Source organism: Halichoerus grypus, chromosome 5, assembly GCF_964656455.1.
Source record: "Halichoerus grypus chromosome 5, mHalGry1.hap1.1, whole genome shotgun sequence".
NCBI classification, from domain to species: Eukaryota; Metazoa; Chordata; class Mammalia; order Carnivora; family Phocidae; genus Halichoerus; species Halichoerus grypus.
Window position 1 is genome coordinate 64786219 of NC_135716.1, and position 16400 is coordinate 64802618.

At 41.4% G+C, this 16400-nt stretch overlaps 1 protein-coding gene across 1 annotated transcript; it reads left to right on the forward strand.

Annotated features, from left to right (window-relative positions):
• Positions 1-961: 961 nt before the first annotated feature.
• On the forward strand, positions 962-3096 carry CRH (corticotropin releasing hormone). The gene is made up of 2 exons (XM_036123508.2): positions 962-1310; positions 2063-3096. The coding sequence occupies exon 2, from the start codon at positions 2077-2079 to the stop codon at positions 2665-2667; it is 591 nt and encodes a 196-aa protein (XP_035979401.1). The 5' UTR covers positions 962-1310; positions 2063-2076; the 3' UTR covers positions 2668-3096.
• The last annotated feature ends 13304 nt before the right edge of the window (positions 3097-16400 follow it).

Genomic DNA, 16400 nt, shown 5'->3' on the forward strand with positions numbered 1-16400 from the left:
AAAACAAAGACAAAAACAAAAAACAACAATCTGGGTATCCCTGATGTGGATACTATGATGGATGTTGATAGTATTTAGAAATAAAATGAATGAGATTACCTTTTTATGGGCTCAATGTTCATCAATGAAAATATGTAACTGATGCATTGAGCCCTGTTATCAGGGAGTTTAAGCCTTTCCCAACATAGAATAGGAAGGTAGAATGGATGCTTCTCTCATTGGGTTTGCATCAAGTAGACCAAATGAAGATTGTATAACTCATGCACCTCTTATTTAACTTTTCTCTCTCTAATTTGGATTCTGACAAGAGAGACAAAGGAGGAGCAGTGAAGTTCTGGGGGAATTTAAAATCTTGCTGCATCCCCAACTGACCCTAGTTTGGGCCACTTCATCACAGAAGCTGCTCCTGCCAATCATTTTTAAAAACTTTAGCCTCATTTCAAGAGACATATTGGTCTTGCTTCTGCAGACTCGTAATTCCTTTATTTGCTCTTGGGAAGAAAAAGCAGGTAGAGGCTTAAAAGCTAGATATCCCTACAATCCCATCTCCTTGTTCACCATTCTTAACCAGGCAGAAAGCTGACTGGACACTTTGTCTCTAGCAAAGGGATATTTTCAGATACTGAGGTGTTGCCAGAGACAACTGGTCAGAGAAGTTAGGAGGGAGAGGAAAGAGGAGGATCCAGATTCAACCCTTATAACTGGTTGCTGCTTTCCCCATAAGACTGTGCATTGATAGACCCCCTGTCCCTCGCATTTCCTTTTTCCCTACCTTCTCATGCGATGTCTCTTTCTGACCCCAAATTTGACCTTTCATAGTAAGAGGTCAGTATGTTTTCACACTTGGGAAATCTCATTCAAGAATTCTTGTCAATGGACAAGTCATAAGAAGCCCTTCCATTTTCGGGCTCGTTGACGTCACCAAGGAGGCGATAAATATCTGTTGATATAATTGGATGTGAGATTCAGTGTTGAGATAGCAAAACTCTGCCCCTCGTTCTCTGGCAGGGCCCTATGATTTATGCAGGAGCAGAGGCAGCACGCAATCGAGCTGTCAAGAGAGCGTCAGCTTATTAGGCAAATGCTGCGTGGTTTCTGAAGAGGGTCGACGCTATAAAATCCCACTCCAGGCTCTGGTGTGGAGAAACTCAGAGCCCAAGTCCGTTGAGAGACTGAAGAGAAAGATAAGAGGTGAAGAAAAAGAGAGTGAGGACAGAAAGGAGAGGGAAGAAAACCCCTGAAAAAGCCCGGAGACGTTCCTCTGCAGAGAGGCGGCAGCGACCCACTCACCTGCAGAAGCACCTCAGAAGGTAGGGAGTGCCTAGACGGAACCGCGCCTCCAACTTTGCATTGCCTGAGCTGCCACGGTGTGCGCGGCGGAGCCGGGTGTCCCTGTGAGGGCATGTGTGTGAGTGTGAGTGTGTGTGCGTGCCTGTGTGTGTGCTGACTGTGCCTCAAGATTCCGGTAGTAGCCGGCATGTGTCAAAAGCAAACTTAGACGGCTGCTAATCATTCTTGGAACTGCCAGTTACTCCTCGCTGGCATTGTAGACCAGTCCCCGCCATCGATCCCGACCCCTGAGAGAAGGACGCAAGGGCTGGGATGGAGAAAGAGGAGGACGAGGCAGCAGTTCTCAATTTGGAGGACGACGCGGAAACATCCGGAAAGGGCGGGGTGGGAGCGGGGGAGATCTAAAATTTGTAGATCTTCTTTAGAGCTCGGGGAATCAGTTTTGGGGATCGTTAGAAAGGGGACTCAGAGATCCTTCGAGGGTCTCGGAAGAAGAAGGGTCACTCCAGCAAGACGAGGGGCTGAGCTTGGTGCTGAGCTCTGTAGTGGTCCCCTTTCCTGCCCCCAACCCCCCATCCCTCCAACTCTAGAAGTCCTAGTTCGAAAGCTTCAGCACCGCGGACAGTGCCTGCCCGAACCCCTGAGGCACGTCTGTGGGTGTCATGTAGGAGGACCCCGAGTGCACCTCCCATTTAAGCTAAACTCTGACCAACTCTTTCTTTCTCTCTCTTCCCTTCTCTCATTCCGCTCTCCGCCCACCTCTCTGCCTCAGCGAGCGCCCCTAACATGCGGCTGCCGCTGCTCTTGTCCGCGGGCGTCCTGCTGGTAGCTCTCCTGCCCTGCCCGCCATGCAGGGCCCTCGTCAGCCGGGGGCCCATCCCGGGCGCCCGGCAGGTCCCTCAGCACCCCCAGCCCCTGGATTTCTTTCAGCTGCCGCCGCAGCCCCAGCAGCCGCAACAGCCGCAGGCTCGGCCCGTCCTGCTCCGCATGGGGGAGGAATATTTCCTCCGCCTGGGTAACCTCAACAAGAGCCCCGCTGCGCCCCTCTTGCCCGCTTCTTCACCTGTCGCTGGCGGCAGCAGCAGCCGCCTTTCGCCGGACGAGGCGGCCGCCAACTTTTTCCGCGCGTTGCTGCAGCAGCTGCCGCTGCCCCGGCGCCCGCTCGACAGCCCCGCAGGTCCCGCCGAGCGCGGAGCAGAGAATGCCCTTGGCAGCCGCCAAGAGACACCGGAGAGGGAGAGGCGATCCGAGGAACCTCCCATCTCGCTGGATCTCACCTTCCACCTCCTCCGAGAAGTCTTGGAAATGGCCAGGGCCGAACAGTTAGCGCAGCAAGCTCACAGCAACAGGAAACTGATGGAGATTATTGGGAAATAAAACGGTGCGTTTGGCCAAAAAGATGCAGCATTTAGCACAAAAAAATTAAAAAAAAATTACAGTATTCCGTACCATAGCGTTGCTCTGATACCATTTGTTTATTTTTTTATAGCTTGAAGCCTAGACGATATACCGCAAGAGAGCCTATACTTAATTAGCATGCACAAAGTGTATTCACGTGCAGTAACAGCAACAAAATGTTATTTGTATTGTCTACTTTAAGTTTTCATTTCCAGGTGTCTTTAATGGTGTTTAGAAAGTATAGACCCAGAAGGAAATGTTTTGAAGCAGACAGAAGTCACCCAATTTATTTTGTTGTGGTCTGAGCCAAAGAGAATGTCATTCTCTTGGGTGGGTGAAACAAAATCTGTAAGCTCTTTGAATCAACCTTTCCTTGTAAACGTTTCAGTAATAAAACATCTTTCCCAATCCTTGGTCCATTTGGTTGTGTAAAAGAATGTTGGATATTTATATTTTTAATAAAAGCTGCAAAGGTAATCAGGACTTTATTTTTCCTTTTCAATGTTCATAGGAGTAAAACTCTCAGCTCCTGGCTTCCTTCACCCTGACTTCAGCACAAGAGAAAACAAAACTCCTTACATTAATATCCTACTAAAAATACATACATACACCAGTGGCTTACACAGATACTGCAATTGCCTCTCTGTACCTCAGATTACTCCTCTGAGGTTAAGTTAAATAATTTAGGAAGTTTCTTCCAGCTTTCAGACTTGATAATTCTATGAATGGAAGATCAATTCATAATGGAAATAATAACTAACCCTGATTAACTATAAGATGTTAAATAATTGTAGAGGGCGGGGCAAAAGGAAAGGCAAAGAGGAGAAGGGTTCACAGGGCATTCCTCCAAACTATAGGGCCAACACTGCTTGTTTTTGTTTTTGTCTGTGGTATGAGAAAGACTCACTTTATCAAGCTACTACTTTGGTACCATAAAATATAGTTTTTCTATGCTATTTTCCAGGGCCTACTTCTAATAGGAGAAACTTGATAGCTTCTCCACTTAAAGCAACAAATTTAATTGCTATGAAATGGCACCTGGGAAAATGTTTCAAAAAAAAATATTTTGACTTTAATAACTTCACAAATGCTCTTCTCATTTATGTCTATACCAATCCTAATCACTGTAGTTCTTAAGCATATAAACTACACATTTCTAAAACGGAACAGGCACATCCAGTTAGTTTTACAATGCATTTATCTTTGGTAGTTGGGTTATAACTTACAAAAATTCAATTGAATATTTAATGCTCCAAAATTAACTTGGAGTACGAACATGCTTCTTCCTTTGGGACCCTTTGAATACACTTGACTAGTGTACTAATAAGATCACATGAAACACTGAATAAGTCATTATAAGACTAAGTTGTTAAAAACAGCATTTATTTAAGAGTCCATACAGAATAAAGTAATACTTATGTTTTGAAAGAGGCATTATGGTGGTGATTTAAATATATATATGTATTTTAAATGTGTATTGTGTATGTATATATATTTAAATACATGCAGTTATTCTACAGTTCACCAGGCTGGTGCCTCAGTAGGTACATAAGAAAGTAGACAGTTCCTGTTGGAAATTCTTTTTCAATTTAAGTGCTTGATATCTGCACATCTATCTTAGATTAGAAAAATGTCACCAGAAATGTCCTAGGCCTTCAGCCTTCTGGACTATGAAAGTGCCACCAGAGTTAAGGAACATTTCTGGATATACATCCAGTGACATCTGTTATGGAAAAGAGGAAACCTTTGTAAAATGTTTCATATCTTTGGTCAATGATTTACCTTTTGTCCATATATTGATAAATTAGTCACTTCTGAATACTGAATTTCACTGACCAACTGCATTGTTATAGAAGAAAGAGAGTAAGAGCTACTATGATATTATAACAAAAGCCAGTGCCTATCAGAGACAAGAGTGTAGTGCACACTTTTTCAACACTTGCCACTTGTTATGGATGCACACACACGTATCACACCTACATACTCTTCATAATGTTTCCCACACAATAAAAGATTTGCATAAGATCAAGTTTCTTTTTTCCAATACTTTCAGCAACTATTTTCTCAAAATTGTTTTCCCTCTGGAAAGTCATCTGGAATTAAAGGGGTTTTTTTTGTTTTTGTTTTTTGTTTTTTGTTTTTTTGCAGAAATCCTGTTCAGAGGTCCCTTTCATCACCTGCATCATATTAATTTCATCTAGGTTCCCTGCTGCTGGTGTGCATCTCAGCCAGGCAGACCGAGGGCAGCAGCTGGAATGAACATCATTCATTCAGGGAGTTCAACCAGGAAAAGGAGAAGACATGACGAGCTGGCTCAGAATCAGCTCCATTCCCACTCCCTGAAGCTGCAGCCTGTACCTGGAGGGGAGGGTCCTCAAATCCAATCTGCAATAGAAGAAAATCTGGATCAGAGGAAGAAGAGCCTAGTCCTTTTGGGTTGGTCCAGTCACTTTTCTACTCAGGAGAAAGGATAATAATAATAATTATTATATAGAACATAATTATTATTAGGGCTGGAAAGCAAGCTCAGGCTGTCTTGGCTATGGCCAAGAGCCATGAAACAATTCACGCTCATGAGCCAGAAAGGGGCAGCGGTAACGCATGCAGTGGAGGGAAGTTCTTGGGAAAGAGTCCTGGCTATTTTTTTTTTAAGTCCACTTGTATATGATTTACTGAGATGAAAGTGGCATTGAACTAATAGGAATTTGCCTTTAGAAAAGTCCACAGTGTACAACATGATGACTATAGTTAACACTGCTGTCTGACATATTTGAAAGTTAAGAAAGTAGATCCTAAGAGTTTTCATCACAAGGGAAAAAAACCATTTTTTTTTCTTTTTGGAATCAATATGAGATAATGGATGTTAACTAAACTTACTGTGGTCATTATTTCATAACATATGTTAAGTCAAATCACTTATACCTTAAACTCACACAGTGCTGTATATTATATATGTATATGTAGATAGTATTTTTTTTTTTTTTGCAAAGCTGCAGGCTTAGTTTTGAGCAAATCATGAGTGAAAGGACTTTTTTTTCTCTAGGCAATAACATCTAATGACATCAAAATTTCTAAAGAGATATCTATCTTTTATATAGATATCTCTATAGAGGGTATCTATATTTTATAGAAACCAGGCAGATACCATTTGTGATTTTGAAGTAATTGATCAATCTAATCTCATAAGTGAAATTAATTTCTGTTGTTCTGAGTTTAAAAAATAATAAATGGGGGACAATCATAAAGAAGTCTTGCTGAAATGCAATTTGATGTATATACTCAGACTCTTTACATTTAAAGGTACTCTGACAAACACAGTTCTTCCTAGAGCTACCGAAGACAGGCTAACATATTCTGATGACTTCACTTGTAAAATTATCCCGCTGGATTAGAATGGCACTGATTTCAAAGCAATGAGGTAGGCACATGCATTCAGTGCAGAAGCCTGGGGTGATTTTGTGAAGCTGCTGTGTGAATGGACGATAGAAAGCTGGCATGACAAAGCAGAATTTTGGTAAGTACGCTGTGTTGTTGCCACTTGAACAGTTTCGAGTGAAAAATGAGTGCTTTTCCTGCACCTTCCCAGATTTTACCCTAAATATATGTTTTGGGGTAATGTTTCAAGTTCAGTAAAATCGTCCCAAGTCCTTATGGTTTAGGGATTATCCTTCCAACTGCCATGTTGTTCCTTGATAGAAAGTTTAGAAGGGCCATGAAATCATACTTAGTCACAGTAGAATAAAACCAAAGCAAGTAGTTTTCCATGAAGGAATAGTTGAGACATCAAGTGAAATTGGGCTTTTTAAAAAAGGCTGCTATTATGCTATTAGATCCTATTGGTAATGGGTTAGATGCCTCTGTGTCCTTGAAGTTGGTGTAGAAAAAACAAGATCCTGATAGAATCCTGTGCCTTTTTATGCACATCAAACTATTCTCTTCCCAACTGTAGTCACTTTAACTAATCCTAAAACCAAAAACCAAACCAAACCAAAATAAAACAAACAAAATAAAAAACAACCAAATAAACCCCCAATCCAAGTGATCTGGACATATCAATGATCTGTAGAAGACTTTTTCTACCCATTTTATAGGAGTAAATACCGAATTCTGCCTAAACATACAGACCATGAGTGTGCATTTTGTAGCCTCTTTTGAAAGCAGTCCCTAATCAGGAGGAATCTTCCATGACAGCTGTTCTGTCTAAAGGGCAAAACTAGTTGGGTAAGGTATTTTCTGTAGAGGGCTATAATCTTTGCAAAACTGCGGCTGGCTAACAAACCATTTGGTACTGCTTTTGGGATTTGTATATATTTTTGTGCTTTCCTGTGCTTGAGATGAAAATCTATCTTCCATTGAAAACATTCTAGCTCTTAGTCACCTGACAGCCTTCAAAACTTGGTATCAAGTTGTTGAGGTTTCTCCTTTTACATCCCCGTGTTTTCATGCAGTTGTTAGATTTCCTTCTAAATGACATGGACAGATGCTGTCTTTCAGAGAAGAAAGGCCAGTGCCAGAGTGGGTGCCAAGAGCAGAGATTTATCCTGAGTATTTTCAGGTGACTACACCATCTCCTTGGTCTTGTTTATGTAAACTTGGGGACCCACCAACCATCTCAGCAAAGAAGTTCTATGCCAAAAATGTTGAGCCTGGCACAGAATCCCAGACTAACCACTTACTAGCTGTATGACTTGGATAGGTCAGTTAACCTCTGACTTTAAAAACTAAGGTTTTTCTTTTTGTAAAATAGAGATGAGACCCTATCTCACAAGGCTGTTGTAAGTACTGAATAAATAAAGTAATACACCTAAAGCATTTTGCACATGCCTCACTTATATTAAGTGTTTTAAAAATATGCATTTCCTTCTTTCCTCTTCTCCCTTCCCTTCTCCTCCCTCCTTCCTTCCGTTCTTCTTACATTAGTGAAGAGGCTCCCCTACCATGTAGAATCACCTGGGGACTGCTTATGAGGAACTATATACAAGAGCAGTGACCCCCTGTAAGGAAAGATTATTATATTTGCAATGCTCATCTTGTCAGAATTGGTTATTATAGGATTTAATTCCTGTGGCATATTGTAATCATGATTATTCATGACCTGCCCAGTGTATCTCCGAAGTAGCCCAACTTTATATATGGCTCTTTCCTAAAGGAAGAATGAGATAAAGATTTAGAAACCTCCTTTCTCTAAGTACAGCCCATTAAATCATAAGCAGACATTTTTCCTATAGCCTTCCTCAAATAGAATTGTATATACGTATTCCTTTAAATAGTTTTCCAAATGCTAGTTCTCCTCTATCACAGGAAATGCTATTTCTTGGGAATACAGATGTTCCATGAAGCTGAACAAAGGACAGAAAATGACAAGCACTGAACTTCCCTACCTGCCTTTGAGTTTGTCCTGCATTTCAGTCTACTTTGAGATGTATAAAAAGATGAAGAAAGGATTATTAGTCCCTTATTACGTCTACATTTTACACATTTTTCTCAAGTGACCAAACTTACAAACCTCACCTAATACTATGCTGTATCAGCATGGGACTTCAGATAATTTGAGAAATGAATTTTAGTCATAAAATACAAGCAGGAAATGGACTAGGGAGGCAGCATTTTCCCTGTCTCAGCTGCAAGATGCAATTCAGTCAAGATCCACAAAAGACCATAGAGGGGAGTGACATACATTTGCTTAGGAGAAAGACTATTTTTCTTAGATGACCTTGACCAGGAATGCCGGGTATTCATGAACCAGATCCACGCAGAAACAAAATCTTTTCTTGGATTTTTTTTCCTGTTACTATCAAATGTTTTTTGAGAGGAAAAAAAATAATGTCAGATTATGGTACAAGGGTTTTACTCTGTAGAAGAGTAGGGTGATGAGAGGTTCTTCCACCCAAAGCTGCATGATGTGCTAGCATCAGCCTTGACAAATGATGTCATCTAGAATCATTTGTTATTGATGGAGATTAAGGAGCATGCATTCTTCCAGAGGCTTGTGGACATCTGTCTCTGTGCACAGGACAGTTCCAGGTTATGGACAGTGTTTGCTTGGTCTGAACTGTGTGGCTGAGTGGTATTTTGACAAAAACTCGAATTAGTTGCAACATTAAAAAATCAGGAGCAAGGATGTGGAGAAAGAGAAGCCCTTGTGCACTGTTGGTAGGAATGTAAAATGGTGCAGCTGGTATGGAAAACAGTGTGGCAGTTCCTCAAAAAATTAAACATAGAATTACCACATGATCCATCAAGTCCACTTTTGGGCATATACCCAAAAGAGTTGAAAGCAGAGACTCATACAGATATTTGCACACCTATGTTCATAGGAGCACTATTAACAATAACCAAGAGTGGAAGCAACCCAAGTGTTTGTCAATGGATGGATGGATTAATAAAATGTAGCATACACATATAATAGAATATTATTCAGCTTCATAAAGGAAGAAAATTCTGACACCTGCTACAACATGGATGAACCTTGAGGACATTATGCTAAGTGAAATAAGCCAGTCACAAAATGACAAATATTCTGTGATTCCACTTACAGAATACAGGAAGTATCTAGAGTAGTCAAACTCATAGAAACAGAAAGTAGGATGGAGGTTGCCAGGGGCTGGGGGAAGGAAGGGAAAATGGGGAATTGTTTTTTAATGGGTACAGAGTTTCAGTTTCGCGAGATGAAAAAATTCTGGAGATTGGTTGTACAACAATGTGAATATACTAAGACTACTGAACTATATGCTCAGAAATGGTTAAAATGGTAATTTTTATGTTATGTGGGTTTTGCCACAATTACAAATTAGGGGAAAAAATAGGAAACTTCACATTAAAATCTGGATTTGCAGGTTCTCTTGACAAAGCAGAAATGTAGCAATCCAGCACCTGTGTGGAGAGCCCCTGCTCTTTGTCCCCTTGGACTGGGTATGCTCTCTCTCTTTCCTGATTTCCATCGTGCTCACTACTCCCTTTTGCCTTCTCTGCTGCAAGGCTGGTTTCAGTGTCCTTTTTTGTTGTGCTTGTATAGATGCTATGCTCAGATTAAAGAGGAAGGCAAACTAAATCTTGTATTTATGCTTTTATTAACATTTTTCTTTTACCTGGCTTGCTTTTTCATTAATGTTACCTTTTTGGTCTCTAAGGACACACAAACCTGTTGCTCTTAACCGAAGGCTACTTTTTAGTAGGAAAGTGTCAAAGAAAAGAGCATGAAATGCTCAATGGAGTCTTTGGCTTGATTTTTTTGCTAAATGTGATTTTTTTTAAGCCAACATGCTTCCTGTGGCAAAATTCTTGATAATCAAAGCATGAAACTGCCTTCAGTGCTCAAATGAAGCCAGATGTGTCCCTGGGCACTTAGCAGAGGGGATCTAACTGGGTGCAGTTTAGTGAACATGCTCTTAGCGTGGGGGCAATAGCAGCAGCCCCCTTTACCTAAATGCACCCTGCCACATGGTTCACTGACCGAACAAAACCAAACAGATGCTTTCCTGGTATTCACTCTGGCACAAGCCTCGGTAGTCACATTTAAGAGGGAAAATATTTTTTTAGCTGGCCCCAAGTGAAAGGGTGAGCTCTCTGATCAGTAACCAGTGCCCTCAAGCTTCCTCGGGGCTTCCTAGGGGCTCCATGAGGTGCCATCATCTGCTTTTCCCCAAATGATCATTCTTTCCACCTCCAGTGATCCTGGTCCATTATCATTTACCTGCCTGTGTTCCATTTCCTTAGCTTATCCAGGTGATAGTAATGTATCTGATAAACTGAATTACAACTAAGACATTAATGGATGCTGATGGCTTAATGTACACCCCTGCCACATAGCATGGAAATGTCCGTGTCTTATCCTGAGGGACAGCTGCGGTGGACATGGGAGCCACTATGTCAGGCCATTGGAGGATATTGGGAGCAGTGAGGAAATTTGTGTCCAAGCCCCCACCCTTGGGCCTCCATCTCCTCTCTGCTACTGTGAATGCCAATCACAAATTCAACCTGACAGAAGGATCGGGTTATTACCACCTGTTAAATGCCAGTCCTCCTTGGCCAATTCAAAAGGATCCTTGCCCATCTATAATGAAATCCATTTGCCTTAAAGGAATGTGGATAGAAGGGATAAAGCTAGACTTGAGGCTGCTGAGTGGGCAACCACCCTGCTTCTACCCTGAACCTGCTAGGCTGCATCAGAGAATCAAAGCCAGATGCTGGAAACAGGTGTGAGTGGGATTGCTGAGGTCATGCTTAGAATGCTTATTCAGAAAGACTAAACTCAAGCACTGGCCTGCTCCCTACTTAGCATTCCTGAACCTCAGGCCCTTGGATAGCTTACGCATTATGGATTCCAGACTGGAAAAGAGAGTACGCCCAAGAGCCTGAGCCATGCATCAGTCTCTGAGGAATAAGTGGGGCCTGGTCTGTAATTCACAGCCAAGGGTCTAAGCCCTGGAAATTCTGCTGGGCAGGTCTTCCACCATGGGCATTTCTTTCACAGGAACACAGACTTTTCTGCTTGGTGGTGGAGCAACGAAGAGGCATTAGGAAGCACGGAGCTGTGTAAATATAGCACAGTCTCCATGAATGCTAGAGGAAGAAGAAAGTAAGTATACTCCAAAAGATCTATAGAAGGAAAACACCTACTAAAAGCATTTTTTCTTGGGAGGATCTGCAGCTGTACACACTAAGTAAAGAAATGGGTAAAGGGAGGGGCGCCTGGGTGGCTCAACTGTTTAAGTGTCCATCTCTCAATTTCAGCTCAGGTCATGATCTCGGGGCCCGGGGATCCAGCCCTGTGGACGTCTTTGGGCTCTGCACTCAGCGGGATGTCTGCTTGAGATTCTCTCTCCCACTCCCTCTGTCTTTCCCCCCCACACTCTTTCTCTCTCTCTCTCACTCTCCAAAACAAACAAATCAATCTTAAAAAAAAAAGAAAGAAAGAAAAGAAATGGGTGAAGGGATTTAATTTGGGGGCTTTGTTGTCACTAACGCTGCTTCTTATTAAGGGGAGACCAGAGACCAGAGTAATTTCCTCAGACTTCTGAAGCAAAAAGAAATAAAACTCATTCACTTTTTCTTAACCCAGAGTAAGATTTATGGCGTATACTATTTGGTTTGTTTCAAACATGGTATTTAGGCATTGATGGAGTCCGGGTGGGGAGCAGGAAGAAGCTAAAACGTTGGTATCACAGCCTGGCAAAAAACTTAAAGCCAGCCTTCTTCTCAGATATGGACCCGATGATTGTGTGTTCAGTATAGAGTGTGTGTTCTCACCCACTCTGAAAGAAGTACTGAATTACAAAAAACAGCTAATTAGATCATTAATTCCTCACAGACAGGAGCTTCTGTGCCTTGTGTTAGGCAAATAGGCCAAACAGGTCCTTTTCTAGGGTCTTAGGAGGTTGCTAGTATTATTATGCCCAACCTATAGATGAGAAACCTCAGGCTCAGGAAGGCTGAGGACCTTGCTCAAAGTACCTCTAACGAGAGTGCTGAGAGTGATTAACAGTGACCACAAATCCAAAGAGAAAACCTAGTGCTGTTGAGCGTGTGAGACTCACAGGAGGGGCCAGTTCCACCATTGGAAGTCAGACTGAGAGAGGCAGGTTGGTCAGCAGTGTGGGGTGCAACTAAAGGGTCAGGGTACTGTCGGGCAATGGTCAGCCACGGGCCTGCGAGCAGTGGAGGCCTAGAAACGACCTCTCTCTGCCCTCGTGAAGCTGTGCCAGTGCGTCAGGAGTGGTGAGTCAAAGCAGGGGAGCCCCTGCGCACACTATTTTCGCTTCAGTCATCAACCCGGGTAAAGTGGGGATTCACTCGCTTTTCCTAGATGCGAGCTTGGTGTATAGTATATTGCATGCTCACGCTCCTTGGCGAAGCGCAAGGGATCACGGGGCTCTAAGCTCCCGCTGCTCTGTGACCTTGAGCAAGTCGCGCATCCTCTATGATCCTCCGCCATAAAATGTGCAAGCATCATGATTCTACTGTACAGGGTTGTTGTGAGGTTTGAATGAGAGAACCTCTGTGGAAGACTTTGTAAATGATAAAGCAGCGAACACACATTAGTTACAGCACTGCCACGTGGCATTGGTTTCTCAGATGCATTAACAAGGTGCTGGATTAATTCTTTGTGGGTTGAAGTGGGAGAAAAGGCATTTCATGGAATTCACTAAGATATGTAAACAAAGACAGAAAAAAAGTCCACATTATGTACAATACTAGCAAGGGTCTGAGGTTAAATCAGAATAATAAAACAGTTTTAAGACACAGGGAGCAGAACTCAACTAGCTATGTTGTAACAACTCCCCCAGAGAGCTCTCCCTGGTGCCTGCCTTACTGTTTTCACAGAATTGTAGGGCTGTAGGCACAGGTTGCCAGGGGAAATGAATGCATTATACTGCTCACACACAACTTATATTTCCCTCTTTAAAATGGATACATCCATTTTAGCTTCCTATTAAAATAACATCTACCAAGCATGCTATTTCATCCTGAGAAATATAGCCTACAGTTTTAGTAGAGATATTTTTTGTCCTTTTAGGAAAGCCCCCAAATTGACAGTTATTAGAATGTCACTTTCCCACCAGGAAAAAAAAAAGGCCAGAAAAAGAATTATAGTTGAAGAATACAAATGAAAAAGCATTAATAATGTTAATGTAATGGTCTCATTAAAACTTCCTTAAGAAAAACCTTACTCTCTCCTATAGCTTTTTCTATGTAAAATGACTGCATTTTATTATCATAACTTCTTATAATTGCTAGAGTTATTAAGTCCTGGACAGTGTTATGCAGTAAATGTAGGCCAGTCCTGAGCCCTGATCAATTTTCTCTCTATTTTTACCGAGCTTAAATTCCAGCACAGTCAGGGCGCTGGCATATCAGGGATTTGTAAGCTTGAATCTCCTAATTTGTAAAAAATACAAGTCGCTCTCAGTAGGGATTTCTGTTTGAAAATAATCTGACACCCTGAATCCCTCAATTAAATTTAGAGAACATAGTTAAATTTTCATTCATTTCAGTTTGTTTTAGAAAATTAAATAGGTCATTTCAAAGAACACAGGACCCATAGTCACACTCATGGGAAATCATGTTCTTGGTCTCCTGCTTTATTTTTTAAAATGTTCTCTAATACCTTGTGAGATTAATCTCACTCAGAAAATCAGCTTTCCTGCCCTCTAGCCTCCAATATCTCTCACCTCTCAGTCTCAAGTGGCAACTAGAGTTGATATTACCCTGGAAATCAGAATGAATGGTTTGGTCTCAAAGATCATTTGCATGAAAATGATTTCATCTTTTTGCATGTGACACTTGTGGAGACTCAGAGTTCCACATGCTGCTTTTCCTCGGAACTTTGGCCTAATGTTCATCCTGGTTTAGGAAAATACGAATATTTTATAGGAGACCGAATCTTGGGATGATGAGAAATTCAATAAAGTCTTAGATCTGGGGACACATATATTGGTTTCTGAGAACCTAGGAAATAAACCCTTCAAGAAGGGAAAAGACTCTGCTAGCCCGTGCTTGTTAAACCATAGGCTGGTTTCCTTCCTTCCTCCCTTCCTTCCTCCCTTCCTTCCTTCCTTCCTTCCTTCCTTCCTCTTTCTTTTTTCTCCCTCCTTTCTCCTCCCCCATTCTCTCTCTCATGAAATGTTTTTATTTTTCTCTGGGCGCACTTTGTAACCTCACAGGATAACATTTATAGTGCCTGAATTGGGGACTAAGATGGTATGGGCTGGTTTTCCTTGGTGACACTTGCCCACTGGCCTTGATTTCCACACATCCCTTCTGCTATTTTAGAGTGAAGAGCTCAAAGGTGTAGGGGACCCATGTGTTTCCTAGGTTCTGTGCCTGAGCCCATGATATGCTAGATAGGAAGAATCTGGAAACACTTGAGACAGTAGAAGGGACCGTGTACACCTGCTTGTCAACACTTGGGTTGGGAATCTTGGATCTTCTTAGTCAAGAAGACAGCTTGGTGCTGTAAGTCCCTGGCCCATGATAGGGTAGCCTCTGCAGTTCTGTGACAACTGGTTTAGATAAGACAAGGAGTGCATTAGGGCATAAGTGTGTCATGAAAATATACAGAGACATTAGCTTATACAGCAATTTACATCAGAACTAAAAATAGGGCACCATAGACCAGTGACAACTAGTAATTGAATCATAAAGTTCAGCCTAGTCACTTAAAAGCATTAGATACGTCAGCTATCTCAGCTCCTGCTATGCTTGGCCCTGTACATTGCTTGGGAAGGAACTGGGGCTATGAGGCCTTCCCCATTGCCAGACACTTGGTACACCTTAAGGATTGTCAGCACCTTTCTCCTCTAGGCTCTCCCCACCTTTCTTCTAACTGTGCTAAGCTACCTTAAAAGATTATGTGTGTATGAGGACCCTCCTCATTACCCATTATACCCATTAAAGCAGGCAGACACACACAAAAGAGAGAGATAGAAAAGAATTTTGTTTTGCTTACCATTTATCTTGGGATAAATTCTTCAAGACAATAGAACAATGCTAAATGTGAATGCACCTAAACAGAGTTTCAAATGCATGAGGCAAAAGTGATATAATTTCAAGGATAAATACACAAACCCACAGTTATAATCAGAGATCTCAAACTTCTTTTCTCAGCAATTGGTAAAACAAGTCAACAGAAAATCAGTAAGGATATCATAGACTTGAACAACACTATCAATTAACCAACCTAATTGACATTTATAGAACACTCACCCAACAACATCAGAAAATACAATGTTTTCAAGTGCATGTGGAACATTCACCAAGGTTGATTGTATTCTGGGCCATAAAATACATCTTAAATTTTTTTTTTTAAGATTTTATTTATTTGCGAGAGAGAGAATGAGAGACAGAGAGCATGAGAGGGAGGAGGGTCAGAGGGAGAAGCAGACTCCCCACTGAGCAGGGAGCCCGATGAGGGACTCGATCCCAGGACTCCAGGATCATGACCTGAGCCGAAGGCAGTCGCTTAACCAACTGAGCCACCCAGGCACCCGTCCATAAAACATATCTTAAATTTAAAAGGATTGAGATCATATAAAGAGTATTCTCTCTCCACAGAAGAATCAAACCAGAAATCAAATAGAAGGATATCTGGAAAATCTCCAAATATCTAGAAAATAAACACTACTCATCAACTCATGGGCCAGAGAACAAATCCCAAGGGAAATTAGAAAATATTCTGAATTAAATGAAAGTGAAAATACAACATATCAAATCTTGTGGGATTCAGTTAAAGCAGTGATTAGAAGAAAATTTATAGCATTAAGAGCTTATATTAGAAAAAAAGAAAGATTTCAAATCAATAATTCAAGTTTTCACTCTAAGAAACTAGAAAGAGAAGAGAAAATTAAACCCAAAATAAGCATAAGGATGAAAATAATAAAGAATAAAGATGAATGAAATAGAAAATTCACAAAAAAAGAGAGAGAGAGAGAGAGAAAACCAATAAAGCCAAATAAAACCAATAAAGTGGAGGACTTACATTACCTGATTTTAGAGACTTCTATAAAGCTATAGTAATCAAGACAGTGTGGTGTTGGTAGAGGGACAAACATACAGATCAATGGTTCAAAGTAGAGAGTCTACAAGTAGACCTGAACATATATGGTCATTTCAATTTCTACAAAGTCATCAAGGTATTTCACTGGGGGAAAGATAGCCTTTTCAATAAATAGTGATGGAACAAATATCTATATAGAAAATAAGCAGACAAAAAA

What these genes read in the sequence shown, in the direction of transcription:
- CRH (XM_036123508.2), top strand. Translation starts at nt 2,077, where the DNA reads ATGCGGCTGCCGCTGCTCTTGTCCGCGGGCGTCCTGCTGGTAGCTCTC.